Source organism: Falco naumanni, chromosome 13 (genome assembly GCF_017639655.2).
Source record: "Falco naumanni isolate bFalNau1 chromosome 13, bFalNau1.pat, whole genome shotgun sequence".
In the NCBI taxonomy this organism is placed as follows: domain Eukaryota; kingdom Metazoa; phylum Chordata; class Aves; order Falconiformes; family Falconidae; genus Falco; species Falco naumanni.
In genome coordinates, this window is record NC_054066.1 from 2,869,431 (window position 1) to 2,895,504 (window position 26,074).

Consider the following 26,074-nt stretch of genomic DNA (forward strand, 5'->3'; position numbering starts at 1 on the left):
GGGCAGCCAGGGCATGGGTGTCCACACGCTCCCCAGCGGAGCAAGCGCTGCACTGTGTCACTAGCCAAGGGCCAGCCAGGCTTGGCTTTGGTGGACCAGCAACCCCAGGCGAGATGCATTACCTCCCACCAGAGGCTCTCCCACCCGGGGACAGCTACTTCCCCAAGGCAGGTAGACTACAGCTTCAAAGCATCGCCCCCGCCCTGTCTCTTCCTGGGGGTTGTGGCATTCAGATTAGTTCTGTGTAGAGGAATGAAGCTGGGTTAATTAGCATTGATAATATACAGCTGTGGGCTGGCTTCAGGGGCGGTGGGTTGGCTGATGTAGACAAGGTGCAGCTGTGGCTGGTTCTGTTAAGAGGTTGGGCAGCCAAGGAAGAGGGAGGAGGAAGAAGCAGAGAGAAGAGAGAGAACGCACGCCTGGGATGAGGAGAAGGCAGCAGAGGGACTGGCACGAAGAGTATGTTGGTATGAGATGGTAAAAGCCCTTGTTGCAGCTGGTAGTTTGGGGAGTGCTGCGACAGTTCTGCACCAACCCTCATTGTCTCCCTGCAACCTAAATACATCCTTGACCTCTTCTCACAGCACTATCCCAGCCATCAATTAGCTTCCCAGTTGTGTGGATACCAGGAAACTGAATACACGGGTTTATAGTTCAGTGGAAAGTTCTGCTGCCGTCTTAAATCATAAAGCACAGCTGCTGACGCAGCAGAAGCTGCAAAATGAACAGAGCATCTGAGCAATCTGCGGTTTGGAAGCCGCTGGGAGGAGAATAAGTGCAGCGTCTTGCAGCTCTGTTTGAGGGAGGAAGAAAGGACAGGCAGGCCAAAAGAGCAGATTAAAACTCATCCGAGTGCAATTGTAGTGTGTTATACAACAGGAACGCATCCTGGCGCTCCAAAGTTTACTTGCAATTGAGAGAGCAAATGGCAGCTGAGATTCCATGTCTACAAATGCAAAGCAATGCCTAGGGAAAAAAAAAAAAAAGAAAACAATTAAAAAAAAAAAACCACCACAAACTCCAAATATATATGCACACAATAATGGGCTCTAAATGAGCTATTCTGAGTCAGGAGGCAGATCTTGGGAGTCTTTGTGGATAGTTCTGTGAAAATACCTGCTCGGTGGCGGGCGAGCAAAGCAAAGCCAGTGCTGGGACAGGAAGGGCCGGAGAACAAGACAGAAATCGTTGCTATGCCTGCACATGGAGCAGCGTGTCCAGCCCTGTCCCCCATTTTAAAGGGTGTACAAGTAGAGCTTACAAGGACACAGAGGAAGAGCAGTAGCAACAGGGAACAACAACTGCACAAAGGCTCTGCCGCTTGGAGGTGACTACTGCTAATGCCTTCATGGGTGGCCCAGGTGGGAGAAACAGCGATGCTATTGGTCATAACGCTGGAACCAGTAACCATCAAACCACAGACAAAGTTTTAAAGCAATGAGCATTAGCCAATTACCAAAGGTGTCATCAAGGGCATCTTAGCTCCAAACTAAATTAAAGGGGCTGGGATTCATCTTTCTGTAAATGACATTGGTGCTGCCTCCGCTCAAGTTACACAGCCAGGCTTCCTCTTCAGACAGCGTAGAAGACCCTGTACCACTGGTGTGTAAGCCATCTCCCCCAGGCTGGACAGCTAGAGCAGGTCAGGAGGACATGCCCCACGCCTCTGCACCAAGGAGAAGGGCAGCCCTAGCACTTTTTCCAGGTGCACATACCTACAACAGTCTGGGAAAAGCATGTGGGCACCTGCAGCCGTGGCCCTAGCAGGACCGAGGTCTCCAGCAGCCACCCTCCGGCACAGCAGAGGCAGGGCATCTTCCCACCACACCTTCTGCCGGAGCCCTGATGGACCACGGCGAAGGCAAAACACCTGCAGAAGAGTTAAAACACTTTCTTGGGGAACACAGCCTGCAATTTCCCTTTCTGCCCAATGGGATTCAAATAACCTAATTCTTGTTCTACATTTGTACAGTCTCTCTCCCCCTCAGATCACCCCTGGAGAAATGACAGCCATGTGGTAAATACATGTAATCATGCCACTCTGATAGCTTCTCTTGTTCTCTGGCCATTAATTCATCTCCCTGGGACTTAGGTGAACATTTGAAATCCTGCAGCAGATTCAAAGAGCTGCCTTTATTTGAAAATCAATACAGCAATAAAAGGCTTTCTCCTTTCCCTCCTCAAGATGTAAAATTTTTTTAGCTTCAAAAATATCCCGGCACACAGACAGATGTTGCTGGTCATGACCTTCTCTCAAGCCAACGAGACACCGCATGGCCATATAAACCTCTGCAGCAAGGAGGGCTCGCTGTTGCGGGGGCGGGGGGGTAGCAGCACCCACCTCAAGCCTTCATGCTCATGGTGCTGCCATGAAAACACAGAAGCCTTCCCTCTCCCCTCCCAAGGCACCTGCTGTTGGGGAAGGGGGCGGGGTAGAAACCCAGAAGAAAAGAAAATGCAAAAGAGTGCTCCAAAACCGGCTACCTTCTCCCTGATGATCGTTCTTTCTAGGAAAGCAGAAGCCTCCTGCAGATGCTTTCACTGTGCTGGAAATGCATTTTGGCTGCAGGCAGCTGGGGCTGCCGGAGGACAGGCAGCGGAGCCGTGCTCAGCCTGCAGCGCTGCTGCCTACGGGCAGCGGGGCCAGGAGCAGCCACTTCACCATTAAAATAAAACAAGACTACTAATTTTTACAGCCTGCCAGGAAGGAAAGAGCCAGCAGCAACCAAGGCAGTGACTGCCACGTGCTCAGCTGTGGAGGCTCCAGCTCAGAGCTGCCAGGGGAGAAATGCATCAGCTTAACATCACCTGGTGCCACCACAACATTTGCTCCAGTGCCTGCACCGGGCGCAGCTCACGTTCGCAGGGTGACTGGGGTTGCACCACTGAAACCTTTTCCCAACGTCCCCAGCCAGATTACTGTTTTTTCCTTCTTACTGTCACTGGGCCATCACCTTTCTGGAGCTGGAGAGGAGCAAGGTGAAGAGCAGACCAGGAGGAGCAGCGAGCTGCCGTGCTGGAGGAGCGAGGCCAGGGCGCGCAGGGCAGTCACTGTGGGTGGGGGGCAGCAGCAAAGCAAAGCGGGTTGGTGGGAAGATGCATTGGCTGGAGCAGAGCTTGGTGCAGGACCTGGGCAACACCAGAATTAAGATTCAGCCGCTGCGATGGGGTAGTTCAGGAGATCGGAGTGGCCCACCTGGGAGGGAGGGAGAAGGGACCCGCAGGAGCAAGGGCTGAGCCACAGATGGGGAGGAAAGGGTGCTCCTCACGGGCGCACGGGCGGCAGGGCTGGGTGACAGGTGAGAGCGGGGTGCTAAAGGCCAACGGGCAGATGGTGAAACTGTGATTAGAAAGTCACTCCAGCCATAAATCTCAGGGACCTGAACCAGAGACGGGCAAGCCCCAGATGGCTTGGAAAGTCTGCCTGGCAGAGCCCAGCGCGCCTCAGCGTGCATCTGTCCCTCCCTCCCTCCCTCCCCCGCCTCAGCTTTAACCACCTCCAGCTAGTTCCGTACAGCCAGAGCTGAACCAGGGACCCCTGAACCTAAAGTCACCCCAATGCATGAACTAAAGAGCAAACCCGCTGCCTGGACCTCAGCAACATTATCCATCCCCGGCACGGGACTCTCGCTGCGTTAGCGGAGGTCACGTGCAATGCCCCAGCCCTGGCGCTCCCCTCGTGGCAGGGATGCTGCGGGCACCATCCAGGGGGTCACGGAGGGTGCGGGGCCATGCAAGCTGCACCAGCAAAGCTGGATGGAGGAAGGCTCCCCACAGCCACGTATGCTATTTCTGGATATGCTGAGGAGCTGCTTAGGGCTGGATTTGCAGGCAAGCACGGGGGTGTATCGGCTGTCCGTGCTTTGGACGGGGCTCAGGAACAGAAAAGGGGCAGGAGATTGGGAGGGAACAGGATTTATATAGAGATCCATGGGGAAAACCCATGTCTCCAAACATGAGTAACCTAACACCGGGCAGTAGTACCAGCTCCTGCCCCACGGACCCAGGACAACAACCTCCCCGGCCCACAGGCAGAGAACCCAGGGCTCTCACACTCCTGCCCAAAAAGCGCTCGGAACACCCACAAAAAGGCCCCCTGCCCATGCCAAGCTCCCCAACCCCCCCGGCTCTGCCAGCCGGTGCCTCCTGCAGCCCTTCCCAACGCTGCTGGAGAGTCCTTCAGCCTACAGGTGCTACCGCTCCCCCGGGACCACCAGCCAAGCCGCCGGGGTGGCAGCACAGGCAGGACAGGGGCCAGCGGTAAAATTAGAAAGTGTCTCCCTGCCAGCCCCTGCTCCGAGCTGCAGGGACCAGCTGAGCCCAGTTGCTAACCCGCACTGTAACCCTTCTTCTCCCCCGTTTTGTAGGCTGGGAGGGTTTCTAGAAAGCTGGGGATTTGCACAGCTTTCCTTTTTGATTAGCGGTCTCCAGCCACCCCCGAGAGCCAGGCTTGCAAGCTGACGGAGGCAGAGGGAGGCTGATATTTTTTGTTGTTGTTTTTTTGGCTCCTTTGGGACAATCTGGCTTGCACCCTGCAGATCCCTTCCCTACTGTCCCTTTGCACGCCGGGCAGCCCTGCAAGGACCGATCCTCCCCACAGCAAATGGCTACTGGTGCCCCGTTTCCAGCCCTGTTCTCCCCGTGCAGCTACTGCCCTCCTGCAGCGGTTATCATTATTATTGACGCTCCTAAGCATCCTTTACGTTTCTGTGGGGGGAGAGGACCAAACAAGAAAGCCTTTTAAGGATTTCTGCCAGCACTGGGAAGCGAATCCCCCCCAGCAAACAGTGCTGCTGGGGGATTTGAGTGTGGACAAGTGCTTAAATCCGAAAAGGGCAGAGAGATGGGAGGGGGAGCCGGGGGCACGCTCTGAAACCAGACCCCCCCTCCGGCCAAAACGCAGCTCCTTCCTCTGCTTTAGGAAATGGATCCCTCCTGCGATTTCCTTTCAAAGGTGACTTGTAACCTCTTCATTAGGGTCGGCTTTGGCAGAGCGCTCTGGTGCAGCTGGCAGGGCCAGCCCCAGCTCGGGGGAGCGCGCTCGCCTTTCCAAGGGCGGAAAATAAACACGGCAGCTCGCAGCGGCAGCAGCTCTGCGGGAGAACCGGTGCCCTGGCCATGCTCTGATGGGTACCATGGACTTTAAGACAGATCCCAGTGCAGTAACGATCAATTTGCTGCTTATTGTCCACCCTGAGGAGGCAGCCAGCAAGCAGAAAGGGCAGAGAGAGAGGCAGACGGAAGGCAGCCGAGGCGCAGGTAACGTCCCGCCTGCCATCGGTGCGAGGGAGGGGAGGGCTGCAGGTGCAGCACCGGCTGCCTGGTAGATGGTGGAGCGAGGCAGCAGCTTTGGAGCAGGGTCTGGGCTTCCCTCCCACCTTCTTTCTCCTCTTTTCCTTTGCAGACATGCTGCAAAACCCCAAACCTGGAACTTTTTTTTGTAGAAACCCAGCATGCATTTGCTGGTCCTCTTGGTGCAGGAGAGCCCTCGCTCGTGCAACGGTGCATGCTGCATGTTGCTTGGTGCCTGGCTCTGGTGCGTGCGACCCAGGGGACAGGAGGAGGTGACAGATGCACAGATACTAATCTGAGGACTATGTTTGCACCTTGCTCTGCCCCGCGGTGGCCCCAAGATGCCTCCACGGGCTCTCTTGGCTGTGCGAGGGGAGCAGGGCGAGAACTCAGCAGTTTCACCCCAGACCAGCACCTACTACAACAGACTACAGGGGCAAAACTGTTTTGTTTGAAGCGTGTCTAAGCTTTGTCTCCAAGGATGACTACCCTGAGCCATTTATAGCTACAGTTTGGGACAGTCTCCCTCGCTCCAGCTCCTATGCTTCAGGGGATTTTCCAAAAAGCTAAGGCTGTGCTCTGCAACTGTAAGGGGACCCTCCCTGCAGAAGTAAAAGGAGAAAATGTAGTATTCCTGCCCTAAAACCTTGGGGAAAAGCCAGATTTTTCAGACAACCAGTTCCAGGCTAACCAGGATAGGCAAAGCTGACGCAGAAGTTGTGTTCATGCCTCACCTAGCACAGCACCCAGCACTACCCAGCTAGAAGCAAGCCCTAGCAAAGCCATTTAGACCTGGACTATTGCACTTTCCTCCTCCTGGTATTTCATACTCCAGCAACAGGGGCTGCAACAAACGCTGCAGCTGAGGCAGGGAAGGTGGATCCCGATGACACCTGTGTTTAGCTGGAATGACAGGTTACATGAAAGGTTTTGGAGTGCTTGGCCTCCAGGCAGTGCCAGAACCTCACTCCAGGAGGACAGCCTGCCAATCTCACGTTTCTGTTTTACAGGTTTGCAGGATGATGGAAATGGAAACAGCAGATCACAGCCATCTCAGGGGAGAGACCTTAACGGTATGTCATCTCTCTGTACTAATAAACTAACCACAGCACACAAACCCCATTTGCATTTAGCATTTAGCACCCAGCTGTGCCCCTCGAGCATGCTTGAAAAAACCCAGCGCTTTGGGGGGCTTCAATGGGGCCTGGAGCCATGTCCCCTCCCGGTTCTGCTCTGCCCCGTGGCCGGTGCCCGTCGGTGGCACTGCAGAGCCCAGGCGCAGCCACCTGCAGGGGATTCTCCTGCAAGCTGCCTTCGAGCTTGGCCAGATTTCAGGTGCACAGAGCTCTTACGTTTCACAGCCAGCTGATGGCAGGGTGTGATGCAGTGCCCCAAATCGTTCAAGCTGCAGATAGAGCTTCCAGAGAGTTCCCCAGCACTCACACAGCTTAAGCAGAGTCTGGGGGGTGCAAGAAACCTCTGGGGTTTCAGCCCATCTGCCCACCAGTCCATCCTTCATCTTCCCGCTCAGGGACTGCTGAGTGTGAGGCAGGTGCGATCGCGACCCGGGAACCGTGCGCTGCTAGGCTTGCATGGTCCCCTGCCCGTTCCTCACCCCTCTGCCCTGAAACAGTTTGGAAGGAACACCTGAAGAGGTTACCTCTGGTTGCATGCAGCCAGGTGAAGGTGAATCAGAGCGTCCGATTTACTTTCCTGGTAGTCTAAGCCCAATGTGGTGCCTAGCAGAGAAAAGCGGGGGGCAAAGGTAAAGCAAGACAACAGGTAATTCTCCCGGTATCAAAGAGGGGATTCTAGTTCTAGCAAACAGGAGCTTTGCTCCCACAGGCCAAGCAACAGCAGCACACAAAAGCCACGGCTGTGCCCAGCGCGATGCTCGGCAGAGCCCTGATCAAAGCCCCTCTGGAACCAGTGGTGGCTGGATGGCAATCACAGACCGTCAGCAAGCAATATTTCACGGCACGATACAACTTTGGGTTTGGGGTTTTTTTTATAAATCTGATGGTCTCAGACACCAGATAACAAAAGCCTCCACTCTGGGAAGCAGATAAATATGCAACACACTCTTTCGCTCCTCTGTCATGCTCAAAAGGGTCTGCAACCGGGGCTGCAGAGCACAAGTCAGAACCTCCATTACAAGCAAGAGGACAGTGTTGATCATTCAGAACCCTGAACTAACGGCAGGAGTATTTAGTATGCATATAGGAAACCTTCCCCCGCAGCCCTGCCTTAGGCACAATTTAAATCCCCACGAGGTTTATGAAGGAATTCAGATGCCAGAGGAACAGGCAGAGCCTTCGCTCCTCTAGCACCGCAGGGGTTAATAAATTCCCCTTTAATCAGCCGTGTGAGCATCTTGATGAAGCCTCTGACACCACCGAGCAGCTGGTGCTGCCACAATATTTACAAACTGTACTGCATAAGGCTCGCCCCAGCCCCACCGCGGCGCACCGGCTGCGGCCCCGTGCCACGCCGCCATCCCATCATTCATGGGCCTGATCCTTGTCACAGCCACGAGGTGCGAATGGTATCTGGCCTTCGGGACGAGCCGTGAAAACCAGGTTCCTTGTGCTGGTCTCTGGTGCCTGGCAGGACGGTGATCCCATGACGCTTTGAAAAAGAGTGAGGGATCGCCCTGGCCAAGGTCCACCCCGCCTCCGGCAGGGCTGGAGCATCCAAAGCCGCGCGGGAGCTCGGGCTCAGCATCGCCTGGCATTTGCTGGCTGCCCTGGCTAACTGTCAGCACAGCCCGGGGGGCAGATTTATGCCGCCTGCAACCACGTGGTCCCCGGGCACGCCAGGTGCTCCCCACACCTCCCTCTGCCCCCCGGACCCCGGGGCCAGCCGGCACCGCCGAGAGGGCCGGGGGCTCCCAGAGCACAGGGAGGAGAGGCGAAGATGAGGATGAGATGCTGACAACCACACCAACGCTTCCACTCAGGGACCGCATCACCTCCGAGCCCCCCAGGCTGCCCTTCCCTCCCACCCACCCCTCCAAACACGCACCCACTGGGCCAAGCACCCTAACCCCACCCTGAGCAGCAGCACCCACTCCAACCCTTCCCAAGGCTGGAGCATCCCTCTGGAGCAGTTCCAGGTGCCCCAAAGCAACTGGGCTTCAAAGCTGGAGAAGCGGGTCGGGCTTCTTGCGTTGTTACTTACTCCGCTGCTGAGCAAAGGCACCGATTTCACCCGCCTCCGCGCCGGGCGCGTCCGCTCTCTTCGAGGCGCTGAGATGTTTTCCTTTGTGCATCCAGGCCGGCGAGTCTCCTGGGAGCCCTGCAAGCAGGCGCAGGCCGTGACTCCCCACGCTAACGAAGGTGAGTGGCGACCCAAGGGATTCCAGTTCTTCAGAGCAGGGCTCCAGCCAGCCCCCGCTCCAGTTTTGCTGCAATAAAATAACCTCAGAACACCCCAAAAGAGCACAAAAAGCCCACCCCAACAATTTTGTGATCTTGATCATAAAGAATTAAAAATCCCAGGGAAGCCTGGAGAATCCTTGGGTCTTTCAGTGTGGATGCAAGGAGGCGGCTCCTGGAGCACCTGAGCCCTCACCCCCACCCCATCCCCCGACCACCAGGCACAGCACAGGTGTAACCAGACAGCACGGGGAGCTCCGCGTCCTCCTGCCAACGTCAGGTACGGCAGTGCTGCTGGAAGGGGGCAGGAGCTGCAAGAAATAATGTTGGCGAAAGTTTCGCTTAAAACAGCTGGGTGCAGAAGTCCCTTCGCAGGGTAGATCCTTGCGAGGAGCCATCCCTGCACGGCAGCAGGGTGCTGGGCCCGCTGCACCCAAAGCGCTCGCAGGCCAAGGACTTCTCTGGCCACAGAGAACAAGGAGAAGGGCAAGTGTTCCTTCATGAAGGATAGCTTGATTAGGAATGGTAAAAAAAAAAAAAAAAATCATAAAACCATCAGTAACCATTTCACATCATTAGTTTTTAAAGCAGTGGATGTAGCACTTTGAAAAAATTCTGTGGGATTACACTTTTTCATTAGTTAAGTGCTTTTTAAACTTACTGGAAGAAGGCATTCCTCACCGTTGAATTTGTTTCTTGAAAACAAAGTTTTAATTTATGGTGAAAAACTGAGAATGTGGAAGTTGGCAAGAAAACCCGCAAAACCCCAAAGCTAGAAATAATGTTGAGAAATAAAAAAAGGACTCATGAAAATATAAAAGTATTAAGGAAAACATACCATTTGCACAAAGTTGTCCCTTTGAGAAACAACTTCATTTTACCTTCAAATGAACCGACAAAATACACCAGCCAGCTATAATCTTGCCACTGCTGATATCTGCAGTCATCCCAGAACTGGAGCAAGTCTAGGATTTAAAAGGGGATTTTTTTATAGTTCTTGCAGGTTTTCTTGCCTTCTGCTTTTGGGGTTTAAAGGCCATTGAATCTTTCTGCCTAATCACAGGAGATACTTAACTTTTTCTGAAGTTAAATGCTGCGGAAAAACTTACCCATTGATGAAAGTGCAGATTCGTACCTAATTAGCTGGTTCCAAGAGCTGCCTTTCAAGGAAAACCCCAAATGTCACGAGACTCTTGATAAAATTGTAGGAGGTAACAAACGGGACTGGATGGCAGCGCTGAGGTGCATTAACATCTTGACCTTTGGTCTCCAAAGTAACCTCCTGTCTGATCTGAAACGGAGAGCCCACGAGCGTGCTGAGGTCCTCCAGGGAACCTCGCTGATGGCAAAACCTCCTGAAATACTCACCCAAAAAAATGCAGACTCTTTCAAAAAGTTCAGGTAATTCTTACAAGATGCTCCCTAACTTTTCTCTTTGTACTTCTTTCTATGAAACTTTAAACACAAGACCTCCAGCTGTCCACGTGAGGTTGTTCTGGAGCATCACAGCACACCTGGACCACAGCCGCTCTGCCAGGACGCTGCCTCTTACAAGCAACAGCCTCTGCCAAAAATCTCAGTATCACAAGTCAAACCATTTTCATAGCTCTGAGCATTTTTCTGCTTGGTTCCAAGAAAAATCAATGAAAGAAATTGATTCTCTGCTTACCGTACCTTCATCAAGAGCTATTTAATATGGTGATAAACCTTTTTTTTAAGCTGCCACATAATCCTCGCTGAGGACCTCTGTTTTTTTTATGATCCACTTTATCACCTGTCAGGCTATAACGGGCTGCCTCTTATTTTTTGAGAATTACAAATTATACCAGAGGTCACCACAGGCTTTCTGACCGTACAGTTTATCTTCAGGGTGCATTGTTTTGCCTGGAAAACCGAGCGCTTTTGTCCCTTCACAATCGCCAGAGCTGTCGCTTCTTTTGCTAAAACTAAGAGTGGGCTTCAGCGATGCCCTGGCAGGCAATCCTGCCCTTCCCCTCCACGTCCTGGTTAGTTTTCCCTTTCTTAGGGTTTTTATCATCATCTCTTGCAGACACCCAAGTGACGGTGGAGATTCACCCCAGGGACACCACCCCACAACTCTTGAGGAAACTCTCCTTTGGAAAAGGTACAGCCCGGCTTCACAGCCCGCCAGAGCGGGTCCAGGCGGGAGGGCAAAGGGGCCGCATCCTTCCCGCTGTGGAAGTAGGGAGGGCAAGAAGCCTGGGGGGTTGAGGAGACACTGTGCCCCTCGAGCAGGGCCGGGGTCACGGTGACGGCACTAACCATGCCGGGGTTGTTGCAGGTCCCCGGAGGCTGCCCAGCCTGAGAGGTCAGGACAACAAAGGTGAGGTTCTGCTCTACCACGGCACGTGTCTCCCAGCCAGCCCTTGCCCTGGAGGTTGCTCCCAGGAGGAGACAGGCTCCCTTCTCCCCACGGGGGCTCAAGGAGCAAAATCCTTCTGCTTCTGGGGCAGAGGGTGTCTCCCCCTCCTCCTGCTCCGGCCCTAGGCTAAAGCAGGTGGTGACGTTCTGGGGGCCACAGTGTCCCTCAGAAGTCCTCCAGCTGCCGCACAGCTCTCTGCAGGGTTATCACCTAACAGCTCTGGAGCTCAGCTCTCCCTTCTTCCATGCCTGGGGGGTTTGGCCGAGTGGTGGGCAGGGGTTTCATGTCCCCAGCCCTTAGGCTAGAACAGGAGATGTCTGACTGCTGGGGAATGTGGCTTCTGCAGAGCCACAGGGTGGCAGGGAGGGATGCAGAGCGAACGGCGGTCCAGGCGGCTTGCTGCATCCCTCTGCCCTCGGTGCAGGCGGCTTGCTGCATCCCTCTGCCCTCGGCACTCATGCTCTGCAGGGCGTTGACATCCATGTCCGAACGCGAGGGAATGGGCAAAGACAAGCCTCAATTCCAGCTTTTTCCACCCAGTCCTGCTCCCCAGGCTCACTTATTTCTGTTTGTCTTTTTTTCTTCTGCCAACACCTGCTCACCTCATGCTCCCTTCTCCACTTTGCCAGGCTTCCAGAGGACCGAAGCCCCACGGCCGCCAGGAGGAAAAGACCTGCACGGTAACTGTCAGCTGTCCCCTGGCCCCACGCTAGTGGCACCGCAGGGCAGCCCCAGCGACAAAGCTCATCAGCCACAGGGCGTGCCCTGCTGCAAGCCTAGACGGATGCACACAGACAAGGGATTGAATTGCTGTTAGCACCAGCTTCCCAACCCCCTGTTCATCAGGGTGGCAGATGGGGGTGGCTTTGGGAACGTCACACAAGCCCCAGACCTCCCCCAGGCCCACAGCCGAGGAAGGGCACTCTGCAAACAGGCTCGACGCGTGCTTCCTAACGGCACAGGGCGGCCTGAGCTACCACGGACCCCCCAGCTGCGGGAGCCTGTGCAGCTATAACCTGACAAAGACAAAAAGTGACAACCAATTTTAAAAACCCAGCCCATTCCCAAAAGGCAAAAAGTAATTTTCAGAGCTGTAGAGAGTGGGAACCTTTAAAGGCATGAATCTGCTTTATCTCTCTTCAGGTCAGCGTAATAGCCCTTTTCAGGGAAAACAGAGATAAACAAACAAGCCGTTAAAGAAACAGATGCTGTGTGCCTACACACTGATTTTGGCAGGCAGGCGCCTGCCCGACTCAGGGATGCACCTGCATCCCACCCGGCAGTCTGCACCGCCACCGGGATGTAGGATGCAGGATGCCCCATGGCCCCTCCCTGGGCTGGAGGTTTCCAAGAAAAGCAAGGCTTGCATTAACCGAACGCCTTTGCAGTCAGGAATAGACCTTCTGACCACCTCCCCAGTGGGCTGAAGCTGGCAGCAAAGGGGCCAGAGCCCCATTTTGGGGAGAGGGAGCAGGTGATGCATATGGATTTCAGAAGCACTGCTGGCTTCTCCACCAGGATAGGATGCTCTCAGAGCCTCCCACGCATCCCGCTCCCACTGGCATGCGCTGAGCAGGCAGCAGAGGGGTGTCCTGCTTGCTTACCAGGGGTCACAAATAAAGCAGTATGCAACCAGCCAAAGCCTCTGTGCCCCCGCGCACAGCCCAAGGCAATTCACTTCTCCTTGTCACCTCTCCGCAGGCAAACAGCAGCTCTGTGGCACCATTCATTCACCTCTCCCAGCACCCGGGAGTCACACAACAGCATTTTCACTTCGTGATCTCTTTTAAATCCTTTTTTTCCAGCAAAATAACAATCCTACAGAGATAGCTAGAAGAATATCTTTAGTCCTCAGTGGCTTTGACAGCACATGACAAGGGGAGAGATTGCCGTAGAGCTCAATTCTCCTCTCACCAGCCCAGAAGAAAAGGCAGAGCTGAGCAGGCAGCGGTCCAGGGGAGACATCCATCCAACACATCTCTGTTCCGAGCTATAGCTGCATCACTCAGGTGGCTCACTGATGAGAGGGAACGGTGTCAGTTCATTTGAAGACTGTTAAAAAATAAGTTATCGGATTAATTAGGGCAAGTTATTAACACTTTGTTCACACCGAGCAGAGCCGGGAGCAGAGAGCCTGCAAAGTGCAGGCAGGGGGGCAGGCACACCGGTTTCAGTCTGGCCGCTCCCTGTGTTACATTCCTCGTGTGTTTGCATTCAGGCAGAATCGTGGCCCTTTACCACACAAAACAGTCATTGCTTTCAGCAAAACTACTGGAGAAACCCCGCTCTTTGCTGGTTGGTGGGGTTTTTTTTAAGTCATGTTTTTGCCAGGGCTTCCATAGCACAGATTTTCCCCAGGACTTCTGCATTGTATCTCATGCACCTCCACACAGCGTCCCGGGATTTTCTATGCTGTTACATGGTGCCAGAGATGCAGGGGCACCTCCCACTCCAGTGTTGCCCAAATTACCCCAGACTAGACAGGATGGCTCCTGCTTCCTGTGCAGCTGGCAGGGACCTTCTGCGAGTGCCCTCGTGTCCTCTGCTCCCTAAGCACCCGCTGATGGATGCCTCTGCGGGCTGGCCAGGGGCTCTGCAGCATCCCCTCATTCAAGCCAGGAAAAATATCCCCTCCCTTCCCCAGACAATGACAACTCATTTCTTCCCAGCATATCCATGGGACAAATCCTCTTTGAAATCCATGCCAGTAGATCTGCAGCAATTTGAGAAGCTGGATGCCTACGCATTAAAAGTAAGTCTTGCTTTTGTCTCTGTCCTCCTCCCAGCTCCCCTGCAGGGATGTTCCTTGAAACCCAGCTACCAGCCCTAACGCCAGCTTAGCCTCAGCCATCAGGGCAAGCGCCTCAGAACCTCCCAAACAACTGAAAAACCATTTCCCTGCAAAGAGCAGCAGCACAGATCCCAATCTAGGAGGGAAACCATTGAAACCTGGAACTACAGCTTTGTAGTTCTATTTTTAACAGAGCTTGTGTTAGAGCAGTCTCCTGGCAGGTGGGGTCTCACTGGCTTCAGAAGAACAAGGCAGCAGGGAGGAATGGAGACCTACCATAGCAATTTCTTCACCACGGTCTTGCAATGCTTTCTCTTCACAAACAGGTGAACGTCAAGAACAGCGTAGAGGAACTCGTTAAAGCCCTGCTCAAACAAGCCCGGACTGATCTGGAAAAAGTCCGAGCCATATGGATGTGGATATGCCATCACATAGGTAGGCTGAGACCTGCAGTGGAGAAGATAAGGCTGCATATGACAATTTGCACGCTACGCGGCCATTGCAGCTTCCCGCGCACCGGGTGGGTTAGTTTCACGCGGCGGGCGGGAGGAAGGCGTCCCGGGGATATTTATCCAGGAGCATGTTCGGAGGTTCCCACAGTCCCTCTCCGGGCACTGCCAGGCCTGACAAGGTTTGTGTGGAAATTATTTTTTCCCACGTGATGAATCTGTAACTCCTACCTGACTTACTCGAAGGCGTAACCATACAAGCCCCTATCACCTAAGCATGAAGCCAGGCTGCCAAGCACCAGGGGCTTGGTTGTCACCTTCAAAGGCATCCAACCCCAGCAGAGGTTTCATCTCCACCACTGTCCCAAACCCCTGTGCCACCCTTCCCAGCACACTCTGCTTGCTGGTGCCTTCGCTCCAGGATGGTCTCAGCGTAGCGTAGGTACCACCAGGAACCATCCAGCTGCCTTGCCCAGTTCGGTGTCATCACAGCTGCTTCTGCAGCTCCTCCTTGGGCAGCAGACCACCCCTTGCACGCCTGGACAGCCGGGCGCTGAGCGGGAGGTGCCCTGCGGCCCCTGGCAGTCTCTGGACAGTTTCGTTGCCAGCTTTGCCCCTGTGCTTTGTGGACACGTCCCACGCTCCAGTTTCCAGCTGGTCCCTAACTGCGTTCCCACCAGCCACGCCAGCGCAGCAGAGAGGCCAGCTTTCACAGCGCGGCTGCCACCTGCGCCATCGCCGCCCCTGCCCGCGCGTGCCACCCTTCCCACTTGCACAAGAGCTGCAATGATGCAGCTGCCCCTGCCCTTTCCTACCCAACCCCAACCCAAGCAACACCAGAGTTTCAGAAATAACCGAGAGATGTGAAGAGGACAAGGAAGGAGGAGGAGGCAGCATTTGTAGCCTCTCCAGTCCAGCACATCAGAGGGAGCAAAAGGTGCCTTGCTCCTTTGTGGGGGTAAAATGGGTGCAGAACTTGATGGCGTTTTGAATAGCATATGCAGAAATGTTTCTTTCCCATTAACTCCTGGGGCAGAGGGAGAGAACTACAGCTATTCTTTCCCTCGCCTCTTACACATCCTGATGAGTGCAGTTTGCTGGCTGGACAGGCCAGCTGACGGAGAGCAGAAGAGCACTTTTGGAAGGGCGAGCCTAATCTCACGCCTACTGAGATCAGCAGAGCTTTGCCAGCAGCTGCGTGGTTAGCATAGTTAGGTCAATCCCAAGCAACTTTAATCTTGCCCTTAAATATGCAGACTGCTGATTTCACAGCATTTCCTGAAACTGAGCATTCGACTCATCCCAGTGCCGAGCTCCCAGCGGCTGCTGATCATTCAGTCTTTATGCTGTTAACTCCCCTCTGCCTGCCACGGCCTGGGCCAGGTCCTGCCCGGGACAGCCAGTCTGGTTGGAGTCGCTCCGTTTACCTTACACACATTCACGGGCTGTCGCTGATCCCTGGCATGTATGCCGTGATCAACTCACAAGATTTTTCACGTCCTCTTGGCCCCCGTTCTCCTTTCTTCCTGCAGAGACTGACCCCTGTTTACATGCATGGGAAATAAACACAGTGCTGGGAATTTAAATCGGCTCACAAAAACGCAAGGTGTCTCTCCTGGAGGAGCACTGATGTATAAACTCCCTCTCTGGATCTGAAGCGAGAGCGCTGCTCCCTGGGCGTCTCTTCCCACCCAGTCCAGCTCCCTGCCTGTGACAGACTGCTCCTCCATGCAGCAGTAGCACCAGAAGGAATTGTTTTAGCTATCATTTCTAGCATAAAGCCACATGCAGCCAGCTGGCTCCCCGTACCCCTCGGAGTGCCCTGCCGCTTTGCTGGTGGCCCAGCAGCCCAGGTGGAGAACGCCAGCCCTTCCCCCCGCCCCACGAGCCAGCCCCCCGGCAGCCGAGCCCCCTCTGTAAAAGCCAAGCGGTTGCAGCATCTCATCAAAGCACAGATACAGCGTGTTGCCAGCAGTTTTTTCCTCTTCCGCAGCATTAAAGGATGAATGAGCTGATGCAGCATTCCTTAGAGCTTTGTCAGAAAAATATGTTTGTATTTTAAGAAAGAGGTTATGGACATGGCCAGGGTTGGTCAGTATTGAACTGACCTTCCCAGACCAGTTCCTCAAGCTCCGTCTGAAGGAACCCTGCTGCGCCTCTTTTCTGCATTCATTCAAACAAATTAAGATTTCCTACGCTTCCAGGTATTAATGACTCACTAGCAATAAATCATTCCGGGTACTTCCCAACAAGATACTTTCCAGGTATTTTTAATGCAAATTGCCTGTAAAGAGTGCAAAAAGCTCAATGGTTTCCTTTGACACTAACACAAGCCCAACTCCTTCGCAGGCAGAGCTCTGTTCTTTACTGGGACTGTAGGTCCCCCCAGTCCCCCCAGTTAAGGACTCTTTCAGTCCTGGGACTGTAGGTCCCCCCACATGAGGGAGCCCCTGGGAAGGCCTCCTTTCTCTAACAAAAAGCAGTTTTCCTCCCCTTCAGATTCAACTGCTGAACCTCAGCCCAGGCTCAGAAGAAGCGGTGGCGAGCGACAGACCTTGTCCCTCTGCCCCCAGCCCCGTGACATCCTCGTGCAGCAGGTGCCACGGCTGCCGCTTGTTTCTCTTTGCTGGCGCTCACGGAGATGAAAAGCAATGCAATCGCTGCTCCTGCTGCCCATCGATCCCACTGCCTCGGGCTTTTGGATGAACTTATGTCTGTGTTCCTTCCCGCAGAATACGACGTAGTGGGCTACCATAACAAAAGCCAGCTGTCGAGCAAACCCATAGATGTGCTTCAGATGGGGAAGAGCATTTGTGAGGGATACGCTGGGCTCTTTGAACAAATGTGCAGGTAAATTAAGTTCAGAAACATCCAGTGCCAGGGAGCGTTAACATTCATTGTCATCTCTGTGCCTGTTCTGTCTGCCTTTGCATTGACTGATGTGACTTTAAGCAGGACGTGGAACTTTAGCTTTCAGACCATGCTGTGGAAAAACAGCAAGTCCTAGAAAGGTCAATTTTGCTTCCTACTCCACTCCCTCCACCCACCCCCCCTCCCCAGCATAATTTACTTTGTGCCATCTGCTGAGCTTCGCATTGCATTAACATAATGGCAGATGAAAACACAGAGCTAATTTGGTTAGAAGAAGCCAGGTTTTTCCTTTGAGTATCTCTATGTGAAGGTTAAAAGCATGGCAAGACTTAAACAAGAAGGGCTGTCGTCTCCAACATGCTCCCATGGAAGAGGTAGGCACAGCCCCAGAAGGAGCTCTCCCAGAACCTTCTGGAGATGCCCTCTGCCCCCACCACCGAGGCACCTCAGGGACACAGCCCCACACTCCCCACACCGTTTTCTGCGGTCAGTCTCAAGGTGCATCACCGCGGAGGCCAACACTGCAATCCCCGTTCAATAGCTATGTCGGCATCTAATGACTAAAACCCGTTCTCCTGCCTACAAAAACTTGTTGACTTCACTGGGGATGAGTTGCATGAAGGAGCGGGATTTCCCCCCCCAGAGCAGGACTTCACGGTCACAAAGCCACGCTGCAGAAGAGGCAGCCCCCCCACCCCCCCCCCCACCCCCGGCAGGGAGCGCAGGTGCCTCGCAGACGAATGCAGCGCAAATCCCTGCTCCCTCATGCTTCCCCACCCCAGTAAAGAAAGGAGGTGCCTGTTGCCCAAGGCGACCCCCAAGCACCACAGCAGGGAGCAGCATCTGGCCTCTCCCAGCTGGATGCAATAGTTTGGCTTAGAGAGGCGGTGAAGGCAGGACGGTACCTGGCAAGTTTGGGACCAGCCTTACGTAGAAGTGTTGTCCAGGAGGAGGAAACTCGACCTGATGACGCAGACACAAAATTGGAAGGGGCTTCCTAGCGGCAGAAAGCGACGATGATGTACTTTCCTAAGAGCGTGGGCTTGCGAGGTGGCTCTCTCAGGGAGCACCTTCTCAGCAGAGCAGCTTCCCTTTACAAGATAGCTTGTGAAAATTAAAGACCAGTTATTAATTGGCTTTCCACACCACGGAAAAAAGACCTGGGAAGGTTTTCACCATGAAACAAACAAAATCTACAGGGAAAAGGACAGATTTAAAAAAAAAAAATAATCCTGTGCCAGATGCTAAAGTGGTGAATGCTTCCAGCCAATAACATATCCCACCATATCAGATCCTGCTTCCTAAAGAGTAAAATAAAGAAACAGGATGATGAAGTATGAATTTATAACTGCATCTTACGGCACAGTTATTAGCAGCTAGAAGTAGGGGAAATTTGCATCTGTTCATTAAAAAGCATATGTTTAGTTCATTAAAAACATTAATATTTCCAACGATATCTTTCACTATTTAAAGGCTCTGTTCATCTACTCTTAATTCCTCAGTTCCAGGTTGAATACTCATTTTGTCATTCGGGAAACCTCCCAGTCATCCAGCCTATCACTTCTGTCAAATATTAGCTAAATGTTCATCTCTTTTCTTGAGAAATATAACCAAAGACACCAATCCTTTCCAAGAAGGGGATCTCTGCATCCCTTCTTCTTGTGCACCATTCAAGTATTGTGCTGAGTCTAAGCATAAAGGCAAGAGACAAAGAGCAGTCTTATACAAAGATTTTTTCAGAGCCAAGTTTTGGGTGAAAAAAAGGTCCTTTAAGGTGCTTTTTTTTACCTGGCTCTCATAGAAGCAACTTCCACAAACAACCCAATTTGCCAGTCCCCAGGAGTCTCCCCAAAGGCCCTGCTGAAGTCAGCAGCTGACACTGATTGAGTCCTACTTGTCCCCGTGCCAGCGGCGAGAAGAGTTCCTGTTGCCGACACAACACTGTCACCTCCGACCACAGCTTTGGCAGCCAGACTTCTTCCCGTTAGCAGACTCCTGTCACAGAGGAAAGGTGGGCACGGAGAGTGGGAAGCTGGCCACAAAACATCAGTTTCTAAACATCAGATGTAACAGCAATGAATGTAAACACAGGCTCCCGACCAATATTTTAGCAGCATTTATCAAGAATTGGCTTCTCAGCTGACAACCAAACTGGAGGAGGCAGCGTGGCCGAGTGAATCAGAGGAGAAATTCAAGAATTCAGTTTAGGGCAAAACCTAGCAGCCTGGACTTAGGGAGAAACTCGCCTACCAGAATTAACAATGAAGGCAAAACAACTATTTGCACTTCAGAGGTTTCAGCACCGTATTTACGAGCACAGCTGACCCTACTCCCTACAGTGGACCTGACCACTTGGCTGCTCCTTATTTATAATTAGTCTGCAAATAATCCAGGTTTCACATCCTCTTGCTTTTCCTGTTTTCTATAGTCAGTAGCTTTCCTTCTTTTCAGGCACAGGAGAGTACACCTACCTACCACAAGTACAAACCATTCTGTCTCCCTCTGGAGAAGCCAGATTTGTTTCTTCATTAGATGAAATCATCAAAGTCAACCTGAAATCAAAGGGAAGAAGGTGCCACTGAATTCCAGTGACACCTGTAGCAAGATCCAGACTAGTTCCTACTCTTTCTGAAGCAGAAAAGCAATGCAGCCTTTAACCTCCTTGCTGCACCAAGCAGACCACAGAATCACAGAATGGTTTGGGTTGGAAGAGACCTTAAACATCACCTAGTTCCACCCCCCTGCCACGGGCAGGGTCACCTTCCCCTGCACCAGGCTGCTCCCAGCCCCGTCCAGCCTGGCCCTGGGCGCTGCCAGGGATGGGGCACCCACAGCTGCTCTGGTGACATTTCTTCCTAATGTCCCATCTAAATCTCCCATCTTCCAGTTTCAAACCATCCCCCTTGTCCTGTTGCTACATGCCCTTGTAAAAAGTCCCTCTCCAGCTTTCCTGTCAGACCCTTTAGGCACTGGCAGGCTGCTGTAAGGTCTCTTCTCTTCTCCAGTCTGAACAGCCCCAGCTCCCAGCCTGTCTCCACAGCAGAGGGGCTCCAGCCCTCTGACCATCTCTGGGGCATCCTCTGGACTTGCTCCAACAGGTCCATGGCCTCCTTATGCTGGGGGGCCCAGAGCTGAACGTGGCACTCTGGACGTTGCCAACTGTTTCTTAATTCAGCTCTTCTAGCCCACCTTGTATTTAGGTCATCTTCTACCATCACATTGCCCCTTCAAGCATTTCTGGAGATCTTTTCAATCTTCTCTCTGTCTGGTTAATTTATCTATATAAAGTCATTTACACAAGAACAGACACCGTAAGTCTTTTCACCAGTGCAGGACTGCTCTTTTACAGGAGGTCTCAGCCTGGGTTTTTGTTTGTCCATTATTAGAGAAACTTTGAACACATCCCAGCACAAGCTCTTTGCTAGTCTTTTGCTGCTTTGCTAATGTCACCGTAAGTGAGAGCACAGAGAGGACGAAGGGCAGAACTTGTCCCTTAATGTTCTCTCTGAATAACCCAGCTAAAAAGAATGTCTAAAGAAGCCTAGAAGGATTAGACGTCAATCCCCATGAAATTAGTGGGAATTTGGTACTTAGCTCCTGTTAGGCCCCTTTGAAGCTCCTAGGATCAAATCTTACTTAAAGTTCCCGGGCCAGCTCCTAGTCTCAGTTACCCCATGTAAATCCAAGCTCTCACCAGTCTTGTCAGTGGAGTTGCTCCAGATTTACTGCCCAGCTCCACGTTAGAATTTGGCTCACAGGCGACTGCGGGCTGGCAAAGACTTTACAGACCACCTGCAACGCCAGGTTCCTCGGCGGCATTCCTGCCAGGCTTGCCGGTTCGTTCTGAATACCTCGCGTGACAGGCGGTGCCTCGCGTGGCCGCGCAACAGCCCGGGCTAAGCGAGAGCTGGCCGGCATGCTCCCTCCTCTGCGCTGGCCACCCCGAGCGGGGATGGGCCGCTGCCGCGTTTCTCCTCTCCATGGAACCTTCCCTTCTCTCTGCAGGCTGCCCAGCGGGAGCTCCCAGTGGCTCTCCATCAGCCCTTTGCAGCTGTGGACCTATTTTTGATACTCTTTCTTAAAGAATTTATGAAAGAATCTAAGAATTTAAATTGATAGTCTTAAAGAAAGAGTATCAAACGACAAAGTAACACAAAGACATCCAGGTTCGAGTTTAGCGAGCCTGCATGAGAAGCTGAAGTGCCCACCTTCCCTTTAAACCCGCGACACCTCCGTGAAAAAAGCAGCCCTCCCTGTAAGCATTACTGCACTGCCAATTACAGCCCGTATCTGTTTATCAGACCTCGACTTCTTAACAGCCATGCTAATTATCTTCCCCATAAATATCACTTTTCTTCTGAGTTCAGCCCACATTATGCAGACAATCTTGCTCTTGAAGCATGCACAGTTTATTACTGAAGCTAGCTGTTCCATTTAACGTACTTTTCAATGGAGAAGAAAAATGTCAATACCATCCTACGCAAAAGACAATCCTCTAAGTGAAGCAATTTTAAATTAATGCTGAAATAAGATGCCAAAGTTAGAATCCATTGCTATCAACAGCGGAGAGCTTCTTAACACAGCGCTTATTTAAATCTTATTTACACATCAACCCAGGTATTCTTTTTTTTTTAAAAATAAATAAAAAATAGATGATTTAATCATTTGTACCCTGGGCAAGCACAAGCTCACTCTTTAAGGAAACTAAATCAGCATACACTATCCCGTGAGGTCTACGATATCTCAGCTGGTGTCAAACACCAGGCCTACCGGCACAGAGAGAACACAAGCATGAACAGACGCACTTTTAATTTATAATTACACGGGCTAATTGTGGACAGCATCAAAGGGATTCCACTGAGTAACAAGACAGAAAGCAATTAAGCACACTTCATCTTTGTCAACCTCCTCTAACAGCGCTGAATTAAAGGTGCATCAGAAAGAAGGAATATGCAAAAACGGGAAGAGCAAAGCCCCTTCCTCCAGTGGGACACTCTCTCCAAGTCCCCAGGCAAAGGCTACAAGAAAAATCGGCCCCTGCCCAACACCCTGGGCGTCATTCCCTTGGGTTACTCTGGCATGCCCACCCCCCACGAAGCCATTCGCTAGCACAGCCCAGAACAGCGCAGTCTCTACACGATGTCAGTGGTCAGAGGGGAGGACTCGCCTGTCTCCAGCCGCGCCAGCAGGCTGGTACAGGACGGCAGCCCGAGGAAAGCTGCACAAAGTGCAAAGATCCTCCTATTAAAAAAATACACCACCCCAGCTAACAGCAAAGGTGTTACAAGAATTGGAAAGTGCAATAACCTGGGCATTTAGCACAAGAGCCTGCCCCCAGGGTCAGAGGTTGGGAATCTTCAGAGAGAAGCACACTTACATGCTTCAGACATTTAAATGCCCACCCTGGGACTCAGCTGCAAGGAAGCACCCGAGGAGCTGACGGAGCTGGTCCACAGGATTGAAGTCTGCCAGACTTCATTCCTCCTTTTGTCCTTCCACAAAAGTACACCGAGAGGTTTAAAACAGAAGTGTCCTGCTGCATCTTACTGTTTCCTTTTAGTATTGCAGGAATCCAGTGCATGAAGCTCTCGGGATACTCTAAGGGATACGGGTACAAGATGGGGCAGACCTTTACAGGGGACTCCGACCATGCCTGGAACGCAGTCTACCTTGATGGAAGGTGGCACTTACTCGATAGCACCTGGGGAAGTGGTTCTGTCGATGATTCTTTCACCAAGTTCACCTTCAGGTAAAGAACCATCCTCTACGTTAATACACAAACCTACCCCAAAGGCAGAAGGAAAGCTGATGGGTTTGGCACAACCACCAGTGACAAACTTTAGATCCCACCGCAAGACCCAGAGCCCCGAGCTGCCTAGACAAGGGGTGGAGCAGGTGCCTGTAGAAAGGCAGCGGCCCTGAGCAGCAAGCTGCTAAACTGCTAAAAGCAAACTTTGCTTATCACGTCTTCAGTTCGTGCAATGCTACGTGGCACCTGATCCAGGGCTTTCAGCTGCCTGAGCCAGGGCGCCTCCACACTTTCCAACAACAAGCAGTGCCTCCCTCTTTCTTCAGGAGCCCGTGGTTGCAGGGGGTAGTGCAAATACCCTGGGTTTATCCAAAAGCTCAGCATTTGCCCTGGAAATGGAAGACCAATGCCTCAGGCTCCTTCTCCGCTGGTCTCGGTTTTTCAGCGGCCCAAAACACTCCAACTTCCTCCTGCTGAAACCACCACCACTGCGCAGGGGAAGCATTAGTTATTTATAATTACTCATCTTCCTTTCATCTCTTCCTTCTCCTTCCAGGTACAATGAGTTTTATTTTCTGACTCACCCGGCTCTGTTCATTAACAATCACTTCCCAGATAACAGTAACTGGCAGCTTCTTAAACCAACACTGACGCTGAAAGATTTTGAGAATAACATGCTGCACAACAGCAACTTCTACATGTTGGGCCTGCTGACGGCACAGCCGGAGACAGCTGTCATCCAGACAGGTAACACCCTGCCGGGGGGAAGCTGCAGAGCATCTTTGCTTATGCAGCCCCCCACCCAGCACACACTGTTGTGCGTGTAGTGAATGACATTGCCAGCTTGGTTCTGGCAAGCAGAACACACTCAAAGCTCTTGGGGCAGAGGAAGGTCTTTTTTATCCCCTTTTTTCTTTTTTTTTTTTTTCTCTTTTTTTTTTTTTCAAGCCATGAAAAATTGTAGTAGCCCTGGGTCTAAAACAAAGCTTCAGTCAGCAGCTGAAGATGAGTTACTCTATCAGCCAGCATCACTGCTGCAAAATCAGAAGTATTGCTATTATATATTAGCAATTCTGGCTTGAAAATGAGACTGAAACCTTTTACAACACTCTGAAAGTTTGAATTACTGAACAATGCATAAACAGGCACTTCTTTATGCAATACTGAGCACGCCGAGTAAGCCCAGCAGCTCTTTCAACATAAAACTATTCAGGTAACCCCACGGAACTCCAGGGCCCATTTAAGATCACCTTCCTCAGATTTTAAGAGCTGCAGGAATTTAACTAGGCAGCTAATTTATGAATGCTAAGAACACAGACTTAAAAGGCAACAACATTTTAGGACTTAACGCTGTCTTCAAGCTGTTTGGGAACAGGCTCATAGGGAAGTAGATTATCTCATATCTTCATACTGGAGGGTTCCCACACTTCCCTCTGAAGCTTCTTGGAACAGCCACTGGACTAGCAATCAGGTCTAATCACACCCAATTAAGCTCTTCTCGAGCACACGGGCTGACAGTACTTTCAATGATAGCTCACACAGGCTTTCACATTCTATAGGACCACAGCTCCATTTCAGCGTATATCAAAACAGGACAAATGCACATCTCCAAAACAAAGGCCACTCTTCATGCGCCCTTTTTGGGGGCCGCTGAGCTAAGCAGACAGCTGACAAGCTATGACCTGTCAATTACAGCTCTTTATTTTACTGTTAGAGAAGCAGCAATTTATTGGGACAGATTAGTCTTCCCAGAACAGGGTGTACATGCAAAAAATCTACTGAAACTCCTATGCATTTTCTTTTCCTTTGTATTTCACAGTAAATGGAAAAGCCTCTGTATCAGTGGATTGCCGTTCTGCCACATTATTTACGTTTAAGCTGAAGGGAACAGACGAACACGGTTTAATGACTCTGAAAAAACATGGAATGAAGCTGGATATCTACCCACAGAAGACAGGGAGTCATAAGCTGCAGATCTTTGCCAAGCCCTCCAAAGCCTCGGAAGACGTCTACAGCTGTGTGTTAGAATACGTCGTAGAGTGCAAGTCTGTGGACAAAGCCATGCGCTTCCCAAAGGACCTGCACCAGCCTGTTGGGCCAAGCTGGTTCACGGAGCGGCAAGGGTTCCTGAGGCCGTCACACCCCGACCCCATCATTCCCACCAACGACGGGCGGTGTTCTGTCACCTTCACCCTGGGCAAAGACATAAGCGTCTTAGCCTCGCTGCACTCCGACAGCAGCAGCCTGACAGAGGATATGGGGAGGCGGCACATCATGCAGATCCGTCGTGGGAACCAAATTGAGCTGAAGATCCACCTTCCCCACGCAGGGAACTTTGTTCTGAAAATCTATGCCAAGAAGAAGTCAGACCCTGGCAATTATGACTACATCTTCAACTACCTCATCACGTGCCTGAACACCGAAGTGAAGTGGCCAGCTTTCCCTCAGAGTTACAGCAAGTGGGTGGAAGACTACGAAATACTGGAGCCACTCTCTGGCTTGCTGCCGGCAAATCGCAACGTTCAGTTTAAGCTCAAAATGCACGGGATAGCGAAGGTGCTAGTTCAAGCGGAGAACGCTTACCCTCTCACCCAGAGCAGAGGCTACTGGGAGGGAACCTGCAACACCTCAGGATGCAGAGAGGTGTTCGTGATGGTGCACGAGAACGCTAACCACAGCTTTTACTCACACGTCCTGAAATACGAAGTTGAGACCCAGTAACACCCCTTCCTTGTTCGATCACTCACCGGCATGAACCGACCTTTCCAATGTGCCCTAAACCCGTACAGCTTTAGGAGATCGCTCATTCTCTTGATCAAATCTGTTCTTTCAATGAATGCAGGACAACACTTGCAGGCTTTTGCAAGACCATGGGCTCAAAGAAGTTCAAAGAAGCAGAAAATCCTGTTAAGAAGGGAGCAGCAGTGGAAGATATTAAGAAAAACCCTCACCTATGTTCCAGTAATACCATCCAGACAAACATTTTGAAGAAAACAACTGACTGTCTGGCCATAGGTCATTCTGTGCCAGCAGCGACTGGCTTCCGAGATACGGACCATAAGAAAAGTCTTACAATGGCTACTCCAAGAAGAATCCACCTAGTTACGGGGCAGGATGAAGAAAGCACACCACCCTGGCTTTGAGCAGCAATACTGGACATGA

At 52.0% G+C, this 26,074-nt stretch overlaps 1 protein-coding gene across 1 annotated transcript; it reads left to right on the top strand.

The window, feature by feature from the left end:
* Positions 1 to 5,126: 5,126 nt before the first annotated feature.
* Positions 5,127 to 25,633, top strand: KY (kyphoscoliosis peptidase). The gene is made up of 12 exons (XM_040613667.1): positions 5,127 to 5,259; positions 6,303 to 6,365; positions 8,568 to 8,630; positions 10,720 to 10,794; positions 10,972 to 11,013; positions 11,682 to 11,732; positions 13,722 to 13,804; positions 14,170 to 14,278; positions 17,025 to 17,142; positions 22,724 to 22,912; positions 23,469 to 23,659; positions 24,732 to 25,633. The coding sequence occupies exons 1-12, from the start codon at positions 5,127 to 5,129 to the stop codon at positions 25,631 to 25,633; spliced, it is 2,019 nt and encodes a 672-aa protein (XP_040469601.1).
* The last annotated feature ends 441 nt before the right edge of the window (positions 25,634 to 26,074 follow it).

What these genes read in the sequence shown, in the direction of transcription:
- KY (XM_040613667.1), top strand. Translation starts at nt 5,127, where the DNA reads ATGGGTACCATGGACTTTAAGACAGATCCCAGTGCAGTAACGATCAAT. An exon ending in TCAGGGGAGAGACCTTAACG is followed by an intron (nt 6,366 to 8,567) that starts GTATGTCATCTC and finishes TTGTGCATCCAG; the next exon opens with GCCGGCGAGTCTCCTGGGAG. An exon ending in CTCTTTGAACAAATGTGCAG is followed by an intron (nt 17,143 to 22,723) that starts GTAAATTAAGTT and finishes GTTTCCTTTTAG; the next exon opens with TATTGCAGGAATCCAGTGCA.